The 20,007-nt window shown below is 34.5% G+C and overlaps 3 protein-coding genes across 4 annotated transcripts; 2 read left to right on the forward strand and 1 right to left on the reverse strand.

The window, feature by feature from the left end:
• Nucleotides 1-36: 36 nt before the first annotated feature.
• LOC145726952 (uncharacterized) lies at nucleotides 37-18,951 on the reverse strand. Its single transcript, XM_081976331.1, has 25 exons — nucleotides 18,729-18,951; nucleotides 18,188-18,397; nucleotides 17,975-18,137; nucleotides 17,657-17,832; nucleotides 17,419-17,603; nucleotides 16,757-16,941; nucleotides 16,512-16,656; nucleotides 16,342-16,456; nucleotides 14,109-14,268; nucleotides 13,927-14,054; nucleotides 13,816-13,867; nucleotides 9,580-9,637; nucleotides 5,944-6,967; nucleotides 5,100-5,390; nucleotides 4,806-5,042; nucleotides 2,896-3,102; nucleotides 2,531-2,693; nucleotides 2,086-2,264; nucleotides 1,844-2,028; nucleotides 1,610-1,791; nucleotides 1,401-1,557; nucleotides 1,222-1,354; nucleotides 946-1,105; nucleotides 765-892; nucleotides 37-140 (listed from the first exon to the last, which is right to left on the reverse strand). The coding sequence occupies exons 1-25, from the start codon at nucleotides 18,802-18,804 to the stop codon at nucleotides 85-87; spliced, it is 4,755 nt and encodes a 1,584-aa protein (XP_081832457.1). The 5' UTR covers nucleotides 18,805-18,951; the 3' UTR covers nucleotides 37-84.
• Nucleotides 7,239-9,086, forward strand: LOC145731631 (uncharacterized). Its single transcript, XM_081983509.1, has 3 exons — nucleotides 7,239-7,639; nucleotides 7,696-7,854; nucleotides 8,863-9,086. Exons 1-3 carry the CDS (start codon nucleotides 7,532-7,534, stop codon nucleotides 9,070-9,072), a joined length of 477 nt encoding a protein of 158 aa, XP_081839635.1. The 5' UTR covers nucleotides 7,239-7,531; the 3' UTR covers nucleotides 9,073-9,086.
• On the forward strand, nucleotides 9,545-13,504 carry LOC145731500 (synaptic vesicle glycoprotein 2C-like). 2 transcript variants are annotated; one of them, XM_081983308.1, is made up of 10 exons: nucleotides 9,545-9,643; nucleotides 9,861-9,914; nucleotides 10,592-10,753; nucleotides 10,810-10,972; nucleotides 11,029-11,150; nucleotides 11,934-12,175; nucleotides 12,235-12,407; nucleotides 12,502-12,761; nucleotides 12,818-12,977; nucleotides 13,136-13,504. In XM_081983308.1, exons 1-10 carry the CDS (start codon nucleotides 9,583-9,585, stop codon nucleotides 13,320-13,322), a joined length of 1,584 nt encoding a protein of 527 aa, XP_081839434.1. In that variant the 5' UTR covers nucleotides 9,545-9,582; the 3' UTR covers nucleotides 13,323-13,504. The 2 variants fall into 2 exon arrangements, with proteins under 2 accessions (XP_081839434.1, XP_081839438.1); XM_081983312.1 differs by having other exon boundaries at nucleotides 9,568-9,647; nucleotides 9,865-9,914.
• Nucleotides 18,952-20,007: the final 1,056 nt, after the last annotated feature.

Raw genomic sequence — 20,007 nt, forward strand, 5'->3', positions numbered from 1 at the left:
TAAGAGGTGATCAGAGTATTAAAGAAAACTCTAGTGGTTTCTTAAAAAAATATATTTCCTTGTTCGACGATTGGGATTAAGATGTTATTTCAGTGCCATAGACTCAGTTTTGGCCAGAAGCAGTCCCATCAATGCACAACCTAAAAAAAGCATATTCTATAGCAGTTAAACTATCAAAAAGTACTCAAGTTTTATTTAAGAATGTTTTAACTCAAGGGGTAGGGTAGGTAAAACGGTACCCAGTAAATGTTTCAACTATGCTGCACCAGCGAGCTGAAAGCTGCTTTTTTGTCCCACACAACCCACTATGCTGTTTTTACGCAAATGGCATTTGCGTAATGCCGCACATGTGGACTTTTTTGCCATTTTGTTTCACAGATTTATTCAATCAATCTTTTTCTTATAGTGCGTATTTCCTATTAGAGGTTTACTATCATCACAGTCATCTCAACCTTGTTAACTGCAGGTCTGTTGCACATTGCTCAATCACTAGATTTATTTTATTAATTTAATTATTCATTTAATGTAATCGCAATTCAGCTATTTTACTACTACTCCGTAGTTATCCGTTGAAATGGCGTTTAGTATTGGTTGTTTTGTAGAAAAATGTGGATATAAGACGATCTTAGTTATATTGCAGTCAACTGGTGAGTAAAACTGGTTTAGTGGACAAGTTCGTCATGTCTGCATATTGTAGTAGAACTTGATTATAAGCACTTTGTTATTCTAATTTCTATTTGACCTTAAATATTATAGATACTTACTTAAACTTAATACTCCATTATAAATAAAGGGGGCAGCACATCCACTCTGAAGCAATAGTGGGTAGAGGGCGTTGCCAATCACGGCGCCAGTTCTGCCGCTCATCATTGCCAGAGCTACTGTCATTGTTCTGGAAAATCAATTCTGAAATGAATAAAGCTTTAAAAATACCATTTTTCCGACCTTAATGTAGTAGGAAACAGATCGACAATGATGGCCAGCATATTGTTGATCATTACACTGCCAGCGGCCACAAACATCGACGATAGCACCAGGGTCATCATGGTCGATCTGGAGAAGTACAGACTGAAGGCGCTCAACCCTGTGATGGTGCTCATTAGAACTGCAAATAATTAACAAACCCAGTGTAAACCCTAGAAAAGCCACTGGACTATAACGACATTACGACAGTTGACAGGTGTGAGTTGTTTTATAGTCCAGGCGCTAACAGAAACTTACTAAACAACCGTTTCTTTCCGAGTTTGTTGATTAGGAAGCTGGCCAGTATGTACGCTACTAGTGTCACAGCGGACACTATCATCGAGTTAGTGTAAACGGAGTAATTGTTAGTGTTCTGAAAATTATTTCTAAGCTTATTTATAAGGGATTGGTGTTAGCGTTCAGTGTTTGTAACCCACCACAACGCATTCAACCAGTTCAGTTGTATCAGTTTTGTTTTGTTTCTTGAACACTGCCAAAGCCTCACACAAGGGAGCGCTGCTGTTGCTGTGATTCTGTTCATAGTCGTTTATGGCTTGGAACAGTTGCGGCAACCATAAACGTAACGTGTTCAAACTGGAAAATGGAATCAGTTTCAGTGTATTATGGTCTGGTGACGCTTCCACACCTGTTCATAGTGAAACACTGGATAATGCAAACCACAATTATGCGTTTTAGATGTGGTGGATGAAATAGCGGTTTGAGCTGTTGCCAACCTTCGAGGAAAGCTTTGGTTTTTGACCGATTTGCGGTAATTTTTCCAAATTTATTAGTTTGGTTAAGCTCAATTTCGTTCACCAACTTTTTAATCTGTAAAACGTCCCCATTAAAGCTAAGTTAAGAATGTAACAAACAGACTAACTGGAAAAGTATCAGCATTTAGACCAGTGTTCATCGAGTACATTTTTCTGAAAACCAGAAGAGCTTCCTCGTTTTTTCCGGTACTCATTAGAAACTTAGGACTTTCGGGCAAGAACAAAAATGCGACAGCACTGGTTAAAGGAACTAGGGAACAAATGAACAGGTATAAGTTCCAAGGGTGTAGTACTGAAATTGGGTAAATTTTAGTCTTTTTAACCCTGAAAATAAAACAGTGATTATTACCAAAGTTGGAGCCCAATTCTTTACGAAAACCCAAGGGCAGGATGTTGACGGCCAGTAAGGGCATAACGAAATTTCCCGCGCTGTAGATGATTCCTAAGAGGAATTGGGCTTTTCCTCTGTGTTTGCTACAATGCAACTCGGAAATGTATGTTGTAATTGCCGAGAATGGTCCGTTAATTCTGAAAACAAACTCAAATTTGAGTATAAGCGCAACCGTTAATTCAAACTTATATGATGAACTTCAAGCGCAAAAATGTTGCATTATTTACAATCCTACAGCTAGATAGATACCACAATTGTTTGCTAAAATATTTTCATTCTTCGTTCACTTTCGGTTTAACCGGAAGTAGGGATGTCAATTTTGCTTATTTTATATGGAATGTAGTGTATCATTATATTTTTGAATGCTTTTAACATTTTCAGTACGAATAAAACATCCACTTACATGAATCCGCCAAAGAATTTGGACACCATGAGCATGGTGAAGCTTTGCGACGTTGCCGATAGCATCACAAACATCGCGTCCAGAAAATACCCGGTTATCAGCAATTTTTTTCTACCCAGAGTGTCCGATAGGTAGCCCCAAAAGAATCCGGTCGAAATCATACCTAGAAACTTTCAAAACGTCCTTTTTGCGTCTCGTATGTTTTTCCAAACGTGTGTGAATATTTCAACACCCTGTAACTCTCAAACGAGGGGACTGGCAAATATGTATCGGTTAAAAATATTTGCTTTAGCCCTACTAAAAGTTTGCGATGTAGGTATTTATCGAACATGTTAAAGCAAAGTTTATAGTGTTTTTTGACTTACCTATGTAAGTTACTGCATTTAGTAGTCCTTTATCTTCCAGATTTAGGCTTAGGTCACATTCGGCTGCCGGAAATACGTACGACATTGTGGTGGTTTCGAACATGGACGACCAACCTGAAGTGATGGAAATAGCATAGACCAGTAAATGGAATTTGCCCCATTTCACTGCCACTATTGCGTTTTCAAAGTCGCCTGGTTCTTCCAAATCTACAGACAGAAAGAAACTTGTGATTCAAGAACCATATTTTGGTTGTAGAAAATATAAGTACCATGGAACAAATGTTCCCCTTCAACGTGCCTCTTTTCCATTATTACTAATAAGGTTAAGTGTATAAATTGATAATCGTTATTGTTTTATCGAGTCTGCTTGTATAGTACCGATAATACTGGCAAATGTAGGTTACCGAGTGCACGAATTTGAATTTTATTATAATTAATTATACATCAGTTGCTGGTTAGGTCAGTACAACATTTTCATTCGTAGGTAATTATTAAACGTCGACCTTCTGACAATTAAAATCATCCTTGAAATATTATGGACATTTTTGTTATTTTTTGACTTGGAAGAATAGAAATCTTTTACTCGTAAAAATCTATCTTCATACAACATCACATTTATTTGAAAATCCTGCCAAAAATTTAGCTTTTATTTCACATTATTACAATGGAACCTACCCACATAACGGATATTTAAAGTTTGGCATTTATACTTGGTTTTAAATTTAATTTAGACTCTGAAAACATAATTGGTTGGTCATTTTAAAAGTCTAAAAAATGTAGAAACTATAATTAAAATTTGTATGTACCTATACTGTATGCTATACTGACCTTTCTCAGTAATACTTTTATTTTCCAAGTCAACATCCTGAAAATTGTCCTTATCCATACTATTTTTTGACTGAAACCACACACATAAACCCAATAAACACCAACTGGTCCAGTTTTACGTAATCAGTGTGGTCAATACGTTGGTCTGGCAGATAAGAGAGCAAAGTGGTTCTCGTCCATAACACTATAATAATAACGTTTAAAAGAACTCGACAATTATGAGAGGTTCGTGTTTATGTAACTGGTCAATTAAAACTTATCTAGTTAATTGTTGTCGCTCTATAAATATACTAATTTTCAAAAAATATTCGGCTGATGCTGTGTGAACTGGTGACGGTCTCGTGTACCTACTCGAAAGTGAAATCGTAGAAAAGTTATTTTCAGTTGGGCAAAATTTAGTCTGGACGTAATAAGTTTTTAAAGAAAAATTGTATCTAAAATCACAGACTTTGATTTCGTAAGGTTCTAGTGTTTACAGGTGTTGATTTTGTCTGGTTAGTCTGATTTTAAGCCGAATTTACACATTTAAACATGCTTCGAGCTTAGAACATAATAATATGGAATTTGACGAGTTTATGGGAATAGAAGGAGAAGGACTTAGGAAGGACATGGATTAGGAGTAGCTAAAATTAAAAACAAAATGAAATGTACGCCTTTAATTAGTAAATTCTATAACAAAGTCGATGAGGCTCTATTTTGTCTGATTTCTTTATACCGACCACGATATTTCACAAGTAACTTGCAGTTGCAAGACAGCTACTAATCTAATGTAAATCTCATAAGCAATTACTTGCACCAGCAGCTGGCTAGGATAATAAATAGAGAGAGTAGATTGTTTTTAAAATTGACAACAATGTTTTATCTATAATTTTGAATTTAGCAAAAAAATAACTACTAAGATACTGATTAAGTTTTCAAAAATTTCACTTTGTGTATAAAGAAATTGGTGGTTCAACCAAACTTTTTAGCTAACTAAAGAGTAAACTTCTGCCTATGAAAGTGATATAAATAAATTTCAACAATAAATACAATTAAACTAACAAAGTATAAAACACCGACAAGCATCAGGACCGGAATCACACTGGCCAGAGTCACAACCATATCTTTTCGGTTAACAGGCACGTAGTTTTTAAGGGCGTAAAAATTATGATACAGCCCTGTAAATTTTTCGATTATTCCCGCTTCTTGTAGCCGAGAAAACATCTCATTAAAATAGTCCGTTTGGTAAGAGTTTTTCGGCATCCCGAAGGTGAGTTTAGTTTTGAACACTTCGAAAACGCTGAAGGTTTTCAGAACGTTTGGAGTCATAATCAGGTAACCTGTTATTATGATTATAAATACAAAAATGGAATTGAACTAATAATATTGATTACTACCAGTATCGATCAAGGTAGCAAAACTGTTCATCCTTAACGCCATGTTGCCAGCTTCGGCTGTGGAACTGATATTTGGTAGAACCTGTAGTTTGGCAGACACGTCATTATCTCTTCTGCCAAAGGAGAAACTAAACAAATAGCTAAGAGCGCTGATGAGTTTGATTGGTAGATTGGATTCTAGTAGTTCGTCGATGTTTTCAATGGGTTTTCCGTATAAATTCATGCTCATATGGACTACAATACTTCCCTGGATGTAGGTGGCCAGTACTAAAAACTGCGTTAACACTGAAGCTGCAACAATAATTACTTTTTCTTAAGAGTGGAAGAGCAAAGATAAAGTAGTTTTAACATAATTAGAAGAAGGTTTCAATTTCTTTTGATAGCTGTTTTAACTAAATCTGTAATTTTTAAGATTTATAGCCAATAATGTTCCAAATTTGTAAATGATTGATGGTTTATATCTGTATAAAATATGAAAAATATTTTTAGATGTAATTATAAACCATATTTACTTGAAATCCTTAAGATTTGTTTTACAATCATTCCATCATATTGGGACCGACGTCGTACATGGTGATGAACGCATTTTCAAAACATTCAATAGCTTTCTAAAGAAACTCTATTATGTTAAGTTTGTATTCATGATTTTGGTTGAGTTATCAAACAATGGATTTTTGCATGTAAACGTGATATAAGAATGTTTTCGGCTATTTCCATGAACTAAATTATAAGGAACTTGATGGAAGACGATTCGGCAACTGAATTACTTCTGTCTGTTTTTATTTTAAGTAAGAATCTAGTGGTTCTCTATGATTGAAGTGATAGTGCAATTATTAATACTTACTTAAATACATCTGCAAAACTATAGTGGAGGGACTTCTGCGTAAATTAGGAACCGACAGAACAAATCCATAAAACAGGAACAACACCCGAGGAACCGAAGCGTACAGAATGCGATCTTCAGTTTGTTTGGCAATATAAAAAAATAGCACACTGACAGTCACGATGGCCACAGCGTACACTACAATGACTAGAACAAATGCCAAAGTAACGACTTTCTGCCAGAAAGCCACGGTAGGTATGGGTACAAAGAAAAGTATATCAATTTCATTTAAAATTGGGGTAACATCCATTATGGAAGACACGGTGAGGGTGCCAGGTCCGATGAACATATCAGCGTAATCATCATCAAACGCTTCCAGAATCGCTTCAAAAGAATACCCATCAGTAATTTGCTGTAAATACACTGGATCATAAGGTCTGTAGATCAGTCTACGATTAATTGCACTGTCAAACGCTTTAAGAAAGTCCACGTAGATGCCAGGCATTGGCGAGTCCACATCACTAATGTATGGAGGGACTTTGGCCCAAATTATATTTAAAGGACAACCAGCCATTTGAGACTTTAAGTCCCACGCGTCTGTCACATTGGTGACGTCAGTCAAAGACACTACATTGCCACATTGGCTGATTGTAAGCAAATTTACTGTCATTAGCCCTGAAGTGATCACTAGGGACTTAGGTAATTTAAATTTCCACAATAACTGTGCAACTTTCAGAGCCTTAGCATTTTCCACTACAACAATGTACCGACTTTTCCCGTATAATTCCAAGGTTTCCTGTAAAAATTCAGGTAAAATTTCCAAGTAATAATCAACCATCACCAAAGTGTGAGGAACAAACTCATAACCCGTCAAAAATTGTTTTAAAATTGTATAATTAAACCTCCAACAAGGTGTTTGTGGTTGGAACATTTCTCCAACTAAAACGTTAATCTCTCTCTCCTCCAAGTAGGAACTCAAGAAGGAATTCACACTAACCACCCACTGATCACTAGGAGGAATGTGCGTTAATTTAGCTGGTATTTTCTGTGACATTAATAAAATAATCACAACTAGCCAAATCATATCCGTCAGGTGTTCTCTCAGACATTAAATAGATATTTGATGCCTGCTTATTTTTATAATTCGTTTTTTTCTGCTCTTGTTGATACAGTCGATGTTAATCTTAGGTCGTTCAAAATGACTAAATAATTACATGGAAAAAGATTGCTTATTCCCTGTTTTCATATATAGGGTGTGCTAATGATAAAAGTTCATACAAAGGGGGCCTCAATTTGTGACAAATATAATGTTTAAGTTAAGTAAGTTTTGGGGAAGGTACACAGAGAAAAAAAAACAAGAATTAAAGCTTTCGAAGCTTGTAAAAAATATTTAATAATAATTATCATTATTATAAATAAATAAATTTATTTATTTCTTATAATTAACCGTACGGATTTAGGTTTTGTATTATTATTACGTCTCCAAAGTGAAATAATAGCAAAAACCGCAAAAGCCTACATTACTGTACACTACCTGGTCGCGTTACACAAAAAAATCGGTTTTATCGATTCAGTTTCGTTCATTATAACCGCAAAACAGTAAATTGCAATGCAAGAGGTCAGACTTCCTTTATTTATGTTTTTTTTAAATATAAACCCACGCTTTACAGCAAAATACAGTCAGAGTTTATCCACAATGTTTAGCATAATTTTCGGGGTTCGTACTCTGATTCAGTCTATAAAGGGAATTTCTGATTATTGACGTTGTTTTAGGTTCTGTGCCTTCTTCCTTCAGTTATTTTAGTGTCTGTAGTGCCCTCCAATCAGGATAGTTTTTCCTTTTTTAAGTTTCGTGGTCCGGTCAGTGGAGTTGCAGAAAAAATCGTTGTTTCCGATAGTTTCGATCCTAATGGACGAAGAGTGGATTATTTGGTAAGTTGCCATTTAAAAAAAATAAAATAAAAAAAAAGTAAATTAGAAATTTTGTTATAAAATATTTCATAGATTTTCATATTTTTTTTGTTATTTAGGTAGTTTATTAGGTTTATCCCTTCTATGAACAAAGTAGTTATCTACTTAAAAAGATATAGGTAAATTTCTATCAAATCTTTTAAAAGTTTTAGAGATAGTTTACAGAGAGTGAGACTTTTTCGTACGGTATTTTTCTGCTTTAATTTCACGCATATGTTAATGAATTCACACCGTGGCGTATCTAGAGATGATACTCTTAACCTCAGAAATTGATTGTGTTAAAGAAACTTTTTCTCGACATTTAATTAAAGCGTTGTCTTTATGGAACAATAAACATAAGGTGAATGATGAGGTCAGCGGCGTTCAAACTTAATTTTTATGCTTTTTTAAATTATTACCAAGAGTTGCTACTAGAGCTTTTGCACTTTTACTCACGGTGATTTTAGTTAAAAATTTCAAAATAGTCAGTTTCACAAATTAAGTTTATTAGAAAAAATGGATTGTCAATGTAAAAACACTGCAATCAGTAAATCAAAAGACTGGAAATAAATTGCACCGTATGATTAAAATTAATGAAAAGGACTTAGAATTAAAAATGTTGTTATAAAATGTTTCATAGGCTTTCATTATTTTTTTGTTGTTTAGGAGGTTTATTAGGTTTATCCTTTCTAAGAACAAAATAGATATCTACTTAAAAAGATATAGGTAAATTTCTATCAAATTTTTTAAAAGTATTAGAGATAGTTTACAGAGAGTGAGACTTCTTCGCACGGTATTTTTCTGCTTAAATTGAATTCTGAGTATTTATGGAAAGCTTGTCAGTCTCAAATAAAAAATACCTGGAAAAAGCGTTCAACTAAAATCGTCAAATATGTCAGTAAAAGATTCCGTAAATGTCCTTTCATCATCAAGGATTTGCTACTGAATTTTCTGCTAATACTGTAAATGGTAAGACTAGAAATTGTGTAGGCAAAACCGGACTATTTCTTCCATTACGGCGTCCAGGACACCAAAACGAGCAACTCGCAGGAACACAAACAGGCAAGGGATGGAGACGCTGTCCTGGGGGAGTATCGTGTTCTGCAGGATGACGGTTTCGTTCGCATCGTACGGTATATTGCGGATCCTCAACAAGGTTTCAGGGCCACAATCGAATACGCCAAGTTAAAAGTCCAATAAATTGTTGAGATATTTATATGTTTTTATGTTTTAAAACACTAATTATTATTATTATTGGGCGCCATTCATCAAACCGATATTATGGCTGGTGACAAAAGTGCAATCGCGTGTACGCAAAATAGAATCCAGTCGCCGTAAATTTGAACTTTTTGATGACCCAAAGATATCAAATTTGTCATTTATACATTGTTGTTTATTATTATTGTATAAAAACAATGATTTGTAAATCAATGAACCATACGTTTTGGTTTTTTAGATCTTTTCATCAGGTGTTTTTCATTATCTGAACGCAACATTTTATTAATCTTACTCTGAATTTCCAGAAAATTCTGGTACTTTTCCCTGTTTCGGTCGCATAATATTATATGCTGAACCAATGTAAACATAAATATTGATATTGTACTATTATCCGGTTAAAAATAAATCCAAATGAAGGAAATTAAACGATCATGAACGCATTAATTTTATCAGTTCAGTTTTTGTTCCCGAGTAGTCGAGAAGAATTACAAAATGCCTCCGAACGGCATTGTCTACGAAAATGACGTTTTTGTTGATGTCGACATACCTGAAGGTAAGTTAAAAAAAACAATTTTAGCTATTTACTTAAGAAAAACTTAACAAATTTCGAAAAAAAACAAATAAAAAAGTCTTAGGAGTTCTGCAAAGAGCTTCGCGGCAAACACTGGAGTCTGTCTGTGTCTGTTGTGCTTCTAGCTCCTCCCCCTAATTACTATTGGTTGTTTCCTTAATTAGTCACATTTTAGAATTAATTTTGTGTTTTAATTCAGGTAGCCAAGACAGTGAAATTGAAAGCGACTTTGAAACAGCAATCAGCTACGCAGGTGAGTCTTATTTGCTTTACTTCAAACTATACATTTCAATATATTTTCTCTATCCAGTCCACTCTGTATAAACATAAATTCTAGAAAGAATTTCTGAGAGAACTGTTGGACATTCCCAAGCTACTATAAAGGTCTTCATATTATAAGACGGTTTTAAAGATTAATAAAAAATTTGTAACTTTGCACGTTCTCGAGATACCACATTTCAAAAATTGTCTTTAGAGTATATATCTATCAAAAATATCTACTTTCTGAGTTTTTACATTTTTAACTCCTTTAGTTTGTTACAATAAGTATCTTTCGAAAGTTTAAACCAGATTAATCACGTCTTCCAAGATACATTTTTTTTTTATCTAAAAACGCTTTCAATACTTTTTTTCTGAAGATTATATTGATCTTTACTAAAATGTTTGACAAAATAACCGAGCTAAACTGAAGAAAAACTTGTTTAAGTTAAAATATTGTTTCAAGGCAATATATACAGAGTAACCAAAATACAAATGACGTTGTAATATGATGATCATATTCCCTATATTTTCAGTTTCTTCTAACAACAAAAAGAAACATAAAATGTGGACTGTAAATATTCACTTTATATGGGACACAGGGTATATAAAAATAATGTTATTGACAATTAGCAAGGCCGTATATAGACAATAAACAATACATATTTCCAGGGATCGGAAAGTTCCAGTATCTCTTGTTAGGGGTCAGCGGAGCAATTTACGCCACTTGTGCTGTAAGTTCCACTACTCTGTCTTTTGTCCTACCATCAGCCGAATGCGATTTCAATTTAAGTTCAGCCGACAAAGGGAGACTGTCTGCTGTACCCTTATTCGGTAAGACTTTATTACAGCACGGTGCCACCTAAACCACCACTTTTTGGTCAATGTAGGGATGTTGTGTGGTTGCAGTCTTTGGGGTCCGGTGGCCAACTCTCGAGGTAGACGAGTCGCCATTATAGTGTCCCTGTCCATGGATTTTGTTGCCGCTTTCGTGTCCTCGTTTGTTCATGATTACTGGTTGTTTATACTGTGCCGGTTTTTCAACGGGTTTGGGTGCGTAAAGTGCATTTTACGGCACTAGGACAATAAAAGTAACGAGTGTGTTGCAGGATTATTGGTGCTACCAGTTTGGTGTTTTCCTATTTAGGAGAATTTTTGTCGGCAAAACATCGCGACAAGTATTTGGGAAAGTTGGAAATTTTTTGGAATATTGGCGTTATTTTACTTCCAGGTAAGTGTCATAATTATATAGTTCGTAATTATTCCGTAGGATAGAAATTTTATAATAACTTTTTCATTATACAGGTGTGGTAAATCCAAAACCGACCATAGGAAAACCGCGTAACGGACAGAGAAACGTACATTATTGCATGCGCGCGACTAAGACAGAAAACGAAAAAAATATCAAGTAGGCCATATTTTCAGCGCGCTGTTGCCAAACGCCAAGTATCACTCAAATACCGTCGACAAAATAACTTGGCGTTTGGCAACAGCGCGCTGAAAATATGGCCTACTTGATATTTTTTTCGTTTTCTGTCTTAGTCGCGCGCATGCAATAATGTACGTTTCTCTGTCCGTTACGCGGTTTTCCTATGGTCGGTTTTAGACAGTTCAGCTAGTAAAGAAGTGAATACTCTATGCATTTTCTTAGTAATGAATGTTTGAAAACAGACTCAAAAATTGTCACGTGATCTTTCGAAGAATCTGTCGTAATGTTTCGATTTTTGTCGTTAAAAACTTTTGAAGCAGTTTTTGCTACGTTATAAAATAAACTGCATAGTCAGGAATTAGAGCTTATCGTTATGGTCGAAACTAGTTTGAAACTAATCACTTAAACAACTCGATTTTCCATTAGTTTGGAATAATGGTGGTAAACGAAAATGGTCCGTAATGGCATCTAAACAATTTACTGATACGACGTTAAAATTCAAACTCATTGTTTATACCCTGGAAAATTAAGGAACCATTATTTATAAAGAGATGTGCATAAGACTTATTTATTTTTCGTTTTCAGTGATAGCTTGGTGTTTTTTGGACAAAAAAGCTTTGGTAGTATTCGGGAATGGGGGTGAATTCAGTCCCTGGCGGATTTTCGTCCTGATTTGCAGCTTCCCCAGCCTGTTGAGCGTCATTCTCATCTATTTCCTTCCGGAAACCCCAAAATTTCTGATTTCCAAAAAGAAATTTGATGAAGCTAGACAAGTATTCAGGCGGATTTACTGTCTAAACACCTCGAAGAATGTTGATACATTTCCTGTAAGGTCTTTTATAATAATAATATTGACTGTGTGTGAGTAAGAGAGTGGTATATTTAGATTCACCGTTTGGAGGGTGAGGAGAACAACAATTGTCTGAATCTGTTAAAAAAAAGGAAACAAACGGGAAATGGGTTCATGCAGTGTTGCGCAACCATCAGAGACTTAGTGCACCAGCAGTATTTCAAGTACTTAACCTTAACGTGTTTAGTGGATTTTGGACTAATGGCCAGGTAATTATATGGACTAAACGTCATTCTTATTTAGTTTGACTTTTCTTTCGAGCTTTTCCTATAACAATACACTTATTCAAACTTAATTTGCCAGCTACTACACTTTGATACTTTGGTTCCCTGAGATCTTCGATCGGTTCAGTCAATTCAGCAAACAACACCCAGGCGAATCAGCTAGTGTTTGTCAAGTGTCCCAAACACAACCATTGTTAAACAGCACTTTAAAAATGGAGTGCGACCCTGCCATTGCAAATAGCGTGTTTCTGGACACCATCATCATAGGGTTTAGTTGTATCCCCACGTCAGCTTCTTTAAGTTATTTTATGTACAAAATTGGCAAAAAGGCTGTGTTGGGTAAGTTGATAAGGTACCTTCAAAACAGGGTTGTTTTTACGGTAGTTGTGTTCTAGTGTCCAGTTTGGTTTTGTCCGGTCTGTGTACGTTGTCCTTGAACTGGGTGGTCACTCAAGGTCAAACTCTAGCTCTTTCTTGCGTTTTCGAAGCCTTAACCAGTATTCTAGAAGCTGTGCTTTTTTGCGTGGTTGTAGACTTATTTCCCACAAACTTAAGGTCAGTTTACACAAGCTTAAGTTTAGTTTATATTGTAGATTAACACATTTTTAGCAAGGATAAGAGTTTTTAGACCAAAGATAACTTTCACCAAATTGTCAAATATTATTCTTTATTCTTTCTCCCACACACTTCCTAATAATTTTGACTCATTTTAGGGCTGTAGCACTAACTACCACCGCCACTTGTGGACGTTTGGGGGCGATTTTTGGCAATGTGATTTTCGGGGCCCTCATAGACATTAATTGTGCGGTGCCCATTTATTTATTCGGTGCCCTTTTGATTGCTAGCGGAGTTTTGTGTCTTGCTGTACCAAAAAACGAAAATTACATCACAATTCAGTGACGAGTAGGGACTTAAAGTAGATTTATAAAAGTGTGCTCTTGACCGAAAATGGACCAATTCGTGTGTCAGTGTTTTATTTATTTGGTGTGTTATAAATAATGTTATTACTAAGAAATTATAGTTTGTATGTTTATTTATATCTTTTTTTTATTATATGGTAATTTGACCAAAACTGGCAGTTACATCATCTATGTTTTTTTTCTATACGTCTTTTGTTTTAGCTTTTGTCGCATTTGACACTTGATAAATTGATTGTTACTTTGACATGTAACCTGTAAGTTAAACTCTCTCAAAAACGAGCTTGTGACTTTTTAACGTAGTAATGGATTATAGCTTGTTAGGGACTAACTGATGCAGGCATATAGTCTTCTTTTATCTATATTTATCAAGAACCTTATTTATAATGTGCAGTTTATTAATAGCTAATTGAGTTTCTGACAGTCAAAACAATTACAAATATATCGCAAAGACAGAATTATTACGATTGAGTCACGTCAGAGGTTTCATGTCTGTGTTGGGCAGGAAAAGAATTAGCACCGCACCCACTAAAATAATTTGGAAAATCCCTTAGAAAACTTAAAAATAAACGTCAAAACACACATACCTAACATATAACTTCCCACAGCAAAAAATGGTGCTTCACATCCACTTTCCAGCAAATATGGAAAGACAAAATTTCCGATCATAGCTCCGGATCTACCGATCATCATTCCTATAGAAATCGCCATAGTTCTGTAAAAATAAGCTTGTTTAGGGTTTCTGGAGACTATATTTATTTGAACCTACCTTAAAGTGGTTGGAAATAGATCAACCGCCACCGAAACCATAACATTGTTGGAAACTGAACCGCCCGCTATGAATAGCGAAGAACTGGCGATAGCTACTTGGGGGATTTTGGAAAAGTACGTGGATACGGCAAAAATGGCGGAGGTTATCAGAGCTGTAACTGTTGTAAGTCTATTATAGGTATTTAGTCAAATTGGCAGTTCAAATAGGCTAACACTTGCTACACAGTATAGTACATACATGTTTTAATAAACATGTTATTCGAATCAGAACATCATCACATGAATTGGAACAACTGAATGAACTGTAAACAAATGACAGCGACTATCAAGTGTGGTGTTAAAATAAAAAAGTTACAACCTTCCAAAATTTGAAAAAATTACATTTTTGGTCGAAATTTGCAATTTAGGCAATTTTTTATTTTGCTTCAGGAGGGTTCCAATGAACAGCAAAAGGCACATTTATATAAAAGAACTTCACTAGATGAAATAAGTACAAAAAAGTACTTTTAAATTTTTCATATTTCAAAAAAATCGAAAGAATGGGGGAATATTAGGGGTCTTTTTTTACTACTTTTTGAAATTAAATATCTCGGTAACGTGAAGAGCTAGAGAGGCCAGTTTTGGCTCATTTTGTAGTATTTTTTATCCCTTTTCTAATGGCGTTTTAACGAAATCTATAAGTGTTCAAATAAAAAAGTTACAATCATTCAAAAACTGCGAAAATGTCATTTTTGCAAAAAGTGCAATTTTGGCAATTTTTTTATTTGCTCCAGGAGGGTTCCAATGCACAGCAAAGGGCATATTTATACTAAACGACCTTAAATTAGATGAAATAAGTACAAAAAAAGCACTTTAAAATTTTTCGTTTTTCAAAAAAATCGAAAGAATGGGGGGGTATTAGGGGTCTTTTTTTACTACTTTTTGAAATTCAATATCTCGGTAACGTGCAGAGCTAGAGAGGCCAGTTTTGGCTCATTTTGTAGTATTTTTTATCCTTTTTCCAAAGGTGTTTTAACGAAATCTATATGGGTTCAAATAAAAAAGTTACAATCATTCAAAAACTGCGAAAATGTCATTTTGGCAAAAAGTGCAATTTTGGCAATTTTTTTATTCGCTCCAGGAGGGATCCAATGCACAGCAAAGGGCATATTTATACTAAAGGACCTTAAATTAGATGAAATAAGTACAAAAAAAGCACTTTTAAATTTTTCGTTTTTCAAAAAAATCGAAAGAATGGGGGGGTATTAGGGGTCTTTTTTTACTACTTTTTGAAATTAAATATCTCGGTAACGTGAAGAGCTAGAGAGGCCAGTTTTGGCTCATTTTGTAGTATTTTTTATCCCTTTTCTAATGGCGTTTTAACGAAATCTATAAGTGTTCAAATAAAAAAGTTACAATCATTCAAAAACTGCGAAAATGTCATTTTTGCAAAAAGTGTAATTTTGGCAATTTTTTTATTTGCTCCAGGAGGGTTCCAATGCACAGCAAAGGGCATATTTATACTAAACGACCTTAAATTAGATGAAATAAGTACAAAAAAAGCACTTTAAAATTTTTCATTTTTCAAAAAAATCGAAAGATGTCAATGACTACGTTTATATCGAACAAATTTAATCCGCCCATTCAATCTGATCATGTAAACCGTCATAAAATCCTCGATATAAACGACGCGGATTAACGATTCGGATTGACTACTCAATCCTAAAAAATAACAGGATTGAAATGCTCTATCCGATTGAACGGTGACGTCCATTCCATGGATGTTCGATGTAAACAGGATTGACTTGACATTGACACATTAGTTTGACGGACGGTTGTTATTTGCTCTGTGAGTTTTGTTTTCGTTAATGCAAAACAGACTTGGGGCTTTGTTGATTTTCCGACAAGCTGGGTTTTTGTTAGGTAAAGTACATACCAATATTTTTGTAACATTGGTGATAGATAACAATTACGAATATGTTGTCATCTCTTTCTGCTTGAATAGTGATCTTTTTTCGATCCTTACGGATCTTTCGAACGCATCCAATAATCCAAAATTATCAAATGTAAGTAAAACACGATAAATACTCGATTGAATAATCCCTAATTCAATCCGCTTTGTCGATCGGATTAACACCCTACGATATAAACGTAGTCAATGTCTTCGATCGTAAATTTGAAGTGTTGTTCTATTTTCTTACCATTGATTTCCCATTCATATTTTGGAATATTCCATACCTACGTATACTCACATAAAATTTTTTTCTTTCCGATAAAGCGAAGCAAAGTTGCGGCTATCATATTTCCAGCCATGGCCGTGGCCCCCACAATCATCGAGTTGATATACACGTCGGAGTTGCTAAGGTTCTGCTCTCAAAAAATTACTTTATATCAACATAATGCTATTTGAAGCAAAACTCACTACTACACATTCTCCTACAGTCTGATTGGGTGAGGACACTGTCCCTAGCATCGTGCACAAACTTGCCGAAGCACCATGATGCGCCACTTGATAATCGGTCATAATTTGGAAGATTTGCGGTAGCCACAATCGCAACATGTTCATGCTTGTTTGAAATTTCTCGATAAATTTTCATATAGTTTGATGATAATCTCAAGTTTGGGATTACCTCCACTGTATTGAAGCAACCCTAACAAAGAACTCACCTCATCATAACAAAAAAGAAAATGGTGCAAGTGAGCAGCATCTTCAGGGAATGGGGTTTGCTTAGGATAGGCCTAATTTGGCTGAAGCCTTCCTTTATCGCTTGCATTTTGTTTCGATTGGCTGTCAATTGGGTTTTACCGTTAACGTCCATTGTCCTTTTTGTTTCGTCCACCAATCGTTTAATCTAAGATAAGTAATAAATCAGTATATGAAGATTAGTATTTTAGGTTAGCTGAGTTAATACAATCGGTATGTATCTTTATCTTTTTATTTTTAACTTGGTATACTCTCTCTGTATCTCTATACTCTTTCTTTTTTACTCATTGCTTTTTAGTGGCTTATCTTCTGTTTTCTGAGTAGTTTACAGAAAGAAAAAGATGAAAATTTGAAATTAAAAGAGAACGGTCGAGAAGAACCTGACGAACAGTGCAAAGTTAAAATGAAAGAATAAGAAAAGAATGCAGAATAGAGAGAGCAAACAGAGTTTCATAGGAAGAACTACTTATTAACGATAGAGACAAATAAAAAGACAAGTTAAAAAAGGGGCAAACAAGGTTGCCATATTATTCTGATTTAATCAGTTTTTTGATATGTTTGTTGACCTTATGTTTCTGATGAGCTTTGATTAGGCAGGTTGCCAGATTGTCAGTATCACACTTACCGGATATGTATCTGGTGGTTGTCCCGTATTAATACTGTACACCTTCTGAAATATTTTCAATGCTTTGTCGTTGTTGCCGCACGTCATCAAAAACTTTGGACTTTCAGGAAAGAAAATGAACAAGATACCGCTAAGAAACGCTGGCAGACCGCTGATCAGTAGAAACATATTCCAGGAATGAAAATCTGAAAAAAAACTTATATACTTTTCTTGTATTGTTTATTATGGCCAAGTTTACTTAAATTCACTATGGTATAGTCCATATTTCGCGGAAGAACCATCAATGCAATAAAAGGTAACAAAACGGTTCCAAAACTGTTACTGGAACCGATTATCATCTGGTAAGTTGGACGGTATTTAGCACAGTGGAACTCTGAGATGTAGGAACTGACAGCCGCAAAAGGTCCGTTAATTCTGCAATAAAATGTTTATTTTATTAAGAAAAAAAATTATTTATGCATTAAGAAAAAAAAACTAAAAAAAAGTTTTACTATTAAAATTCGAGTCCTCTCCTGGTTATTTTCTATTTTTTTAAAGACATTTATCTAAAACTTACATAAAACCTTGAAGATATTTGGAAACAATCAACAGGGTCAAGTTTTGACTCAGAACGCTCATAAAAACAAATATGGCGTCGAGCAAAAAACCTAAAACGAGTAATTTGCGTCTACCCAACACGTCGAATAGGAAACCCCAAATAATGGCGCTGGATATCATTCCTGAAATGTAACATTTTATTTTTTGACTGGTTGTAAGGAAGAAAACTTACCTGCATAAGTAACTGCATTGAGAAGGCCTTTATCGCTCAAAGACAGTTCTAAATCGCATTGAGCCGCCACAAAAGTGTAGGACATGGTGGACGTATCGAACACAGTGCAGAAACTTGACATCATGGCCAAAAATGCCAGCATTATATTGTATTTGCCGAATTTAGTGGCCGTGATTGCTTCCTCAAATGTGGCGGGTTCATATTCTGACACTGTTTTCTATCTTAGTTTAATTAGCTGTTTATGTAACCAGTTAGGAAAAGTTCGTTTTATGCAACGAACAAATATCTGCAAAATAAGCGTAGCCAGATGCTTGAGAAGGTGTGGTACACTTAATTTTGATTTAACACAATTTTAGAGATATCGCATATTTTTCAAAACCATAATGTGTCATTGAGTATTACAAAAAAGTCAAAGAAAGCGGAGCAGAAAAATTGTCCAAATTGTAGTTCAAAAAGTCGGGACACTCAAAAAGTAATACTAAATCGAACTTTTCACAACCACTTACAAAAATAGTTATTTTTTAGTTTAATGGTACTTTACCTCGTCTAGATTGTAATTTATGTTCACCAACCGTACTAGCCTTCCTGCTATCGATGAAATCAATATCGATATCCATAGCACCGTTCACTAAACCGTATGTGTGGTGTGGTGTTTTTAAGTAATACAATATTTTTAGGCATTTAATGCAATATTTGCTTTGTGAAATTTAGCGTGTTTGTTTAATTTCGTCTTAGAGCTCACGATCACAATAGCGAAGCATCAGCATATACCAGGTCAATATTGATAAAAGGTATTCATAACGGCGAAATGTTAAGGTTGTCTACGATAAAATATATCGTCGTCGTTAGTTCAAAAAAAAAGGAAAAATACATTTTCACGGTTTTTACAGGCTTACTCAATTTTTTCTGGTTGACATATTTCAAATTAACAATAGAAATTTTTATCTTGTTTGCATTAAGGTAATTTCAGAAAACTTTTAGAATTAAGAGAGAGAATCCTTTCATTTGCGATTTGTTTCGGTTCCTGATTCTAAACTGTTGTGAAATTAAATAAATAAAATAAAATAAGATAACGTCATAACCACAAAAGTTTACATTGTTGCCAAAGTCACAAAAACAAAAAAATAGACCAGGAAAGAGAGTTGTACAAATGTATATAAAATGTTTTCTCCTTAAATATTTATAACCAATTTAATAAAATCGTTACAATAGGAGTTTTGCATGTTTTTTATTCCTTTATTTAAATGACAAGATTAAAACAGGTTTGTTTGCATAGGCTTTCAATTTTTTTGACTGATTGGCAGATGTCACCTATGAAGTTTATCCCCATCTTTGTCAAGATAGCACTGGATTGCAATAGTCTCTCTTTACCATTGATTTCTTAAAAATAATTTTGAATACCTGGTAAGTAAATTCGTTCAGAATCAGAAACCTAAACAAAACTGGCAGTGGTATCTGGACATAACAAACTAGAAAAATGAACTAGACCTGATTCGTTATGAGAAATAACTGATACAATAAATAAATGAAATACTCACAAATGGTATTTTAGTTAATTTTCTTCATAAACTTGCTATTGTTTATACAAAGTTAATATAATTGTTTTTGGGACACCCTGTATAAACATAATATATAAATACTTCCATAATGTAATAACAAAAATGTGAAAAGATAAGAGTGTAATGTCAAAATAGGTAAAATTTATTTGTTTACTTGATGAATTATTATACCTAGTTTTTTCGTTGCATTTGGTAATTGCCATCTTGTAGTGTATTAGTCATTTATATTTAGGTCTTTTGTACTTTGAAAAAAGCACATTA

Source organism: Ips typographus, linkage group LG1 (assembly GCF_016097725.1).
Source record: "Ips typographus isolate SLU linkage group LG1, UJ_Ityp_2.0, whole genome shotgun sequence".
NCBI lineage: Eukaryota > Metazoa > Arthropoda > Insecta > Coleoptera > Curculionidae > Ips > Ips typographus.

Bases quoted from the DNA above. Each gene is read 5' to 3' on its own strand.
- LOC145731631 (XM_081983509.1), top strand. From the start codon at position 7,532: ATGCAAGAGGTCAGACTTCCTTTATTTATGTTTTTTTTAAATATAAAC. The intron at 7,640-7,695 runs GTTCGTACTCTG...ACGTTGTTTTAG, and splicing joins TGTTTAGCATAATTTTCGGG to GTTCTGTGCCTTCTTCCTTC. The intron at 7,855-8,862 runs GTAAGTTGCCAT...GAAATTGTGTAG, and splicing joins GACGAAGAGTGGATTATTTG to GCAAAACCGGACTATTTCTT.
- LOC145731500 (XM_081983308.1), top strand. From the start codon at position 9,583: ATGCCTCCGAACGGCATTGTCTACGAAAATGACGTTTTTGTTGATGTC. The intron at 12,176-12,234 runs GTAAGGTCTTTT...TGGTATATTTAG, and splicing joins AGAATGTTGATACATTTCCT to ATTCACCGTTTGGAGGGTGA. The intron at 12,978-13,135 runs GTCAGTTTACAC...GACTCATTTTAG, and splicing joins TTATTTCCCACAAACTTAAG to GGCTGTAGCACTAACTACCA.
- LOC145726952 (XM_081976331.1), bottom strand. From the start codon at position 18,804: ATGGATATCGATATTGATTTCATCGATAGCAGGAAGGCTAGTACGGTT. The intron at 18,138-18,187 runs GTAAGTTTTCTT...GTTACATTTCAG, and splicing joins CAATGCAGTTACTTATGCAG to GAATGATATCCAGCGCCATT. The intron at 5,043-5,099 runs GTAGTAATCAAT...TCATAATAACAG, and splicing joins TGCTACCTTGATCGATACTG to GTTACCTGATTATGACTCCA.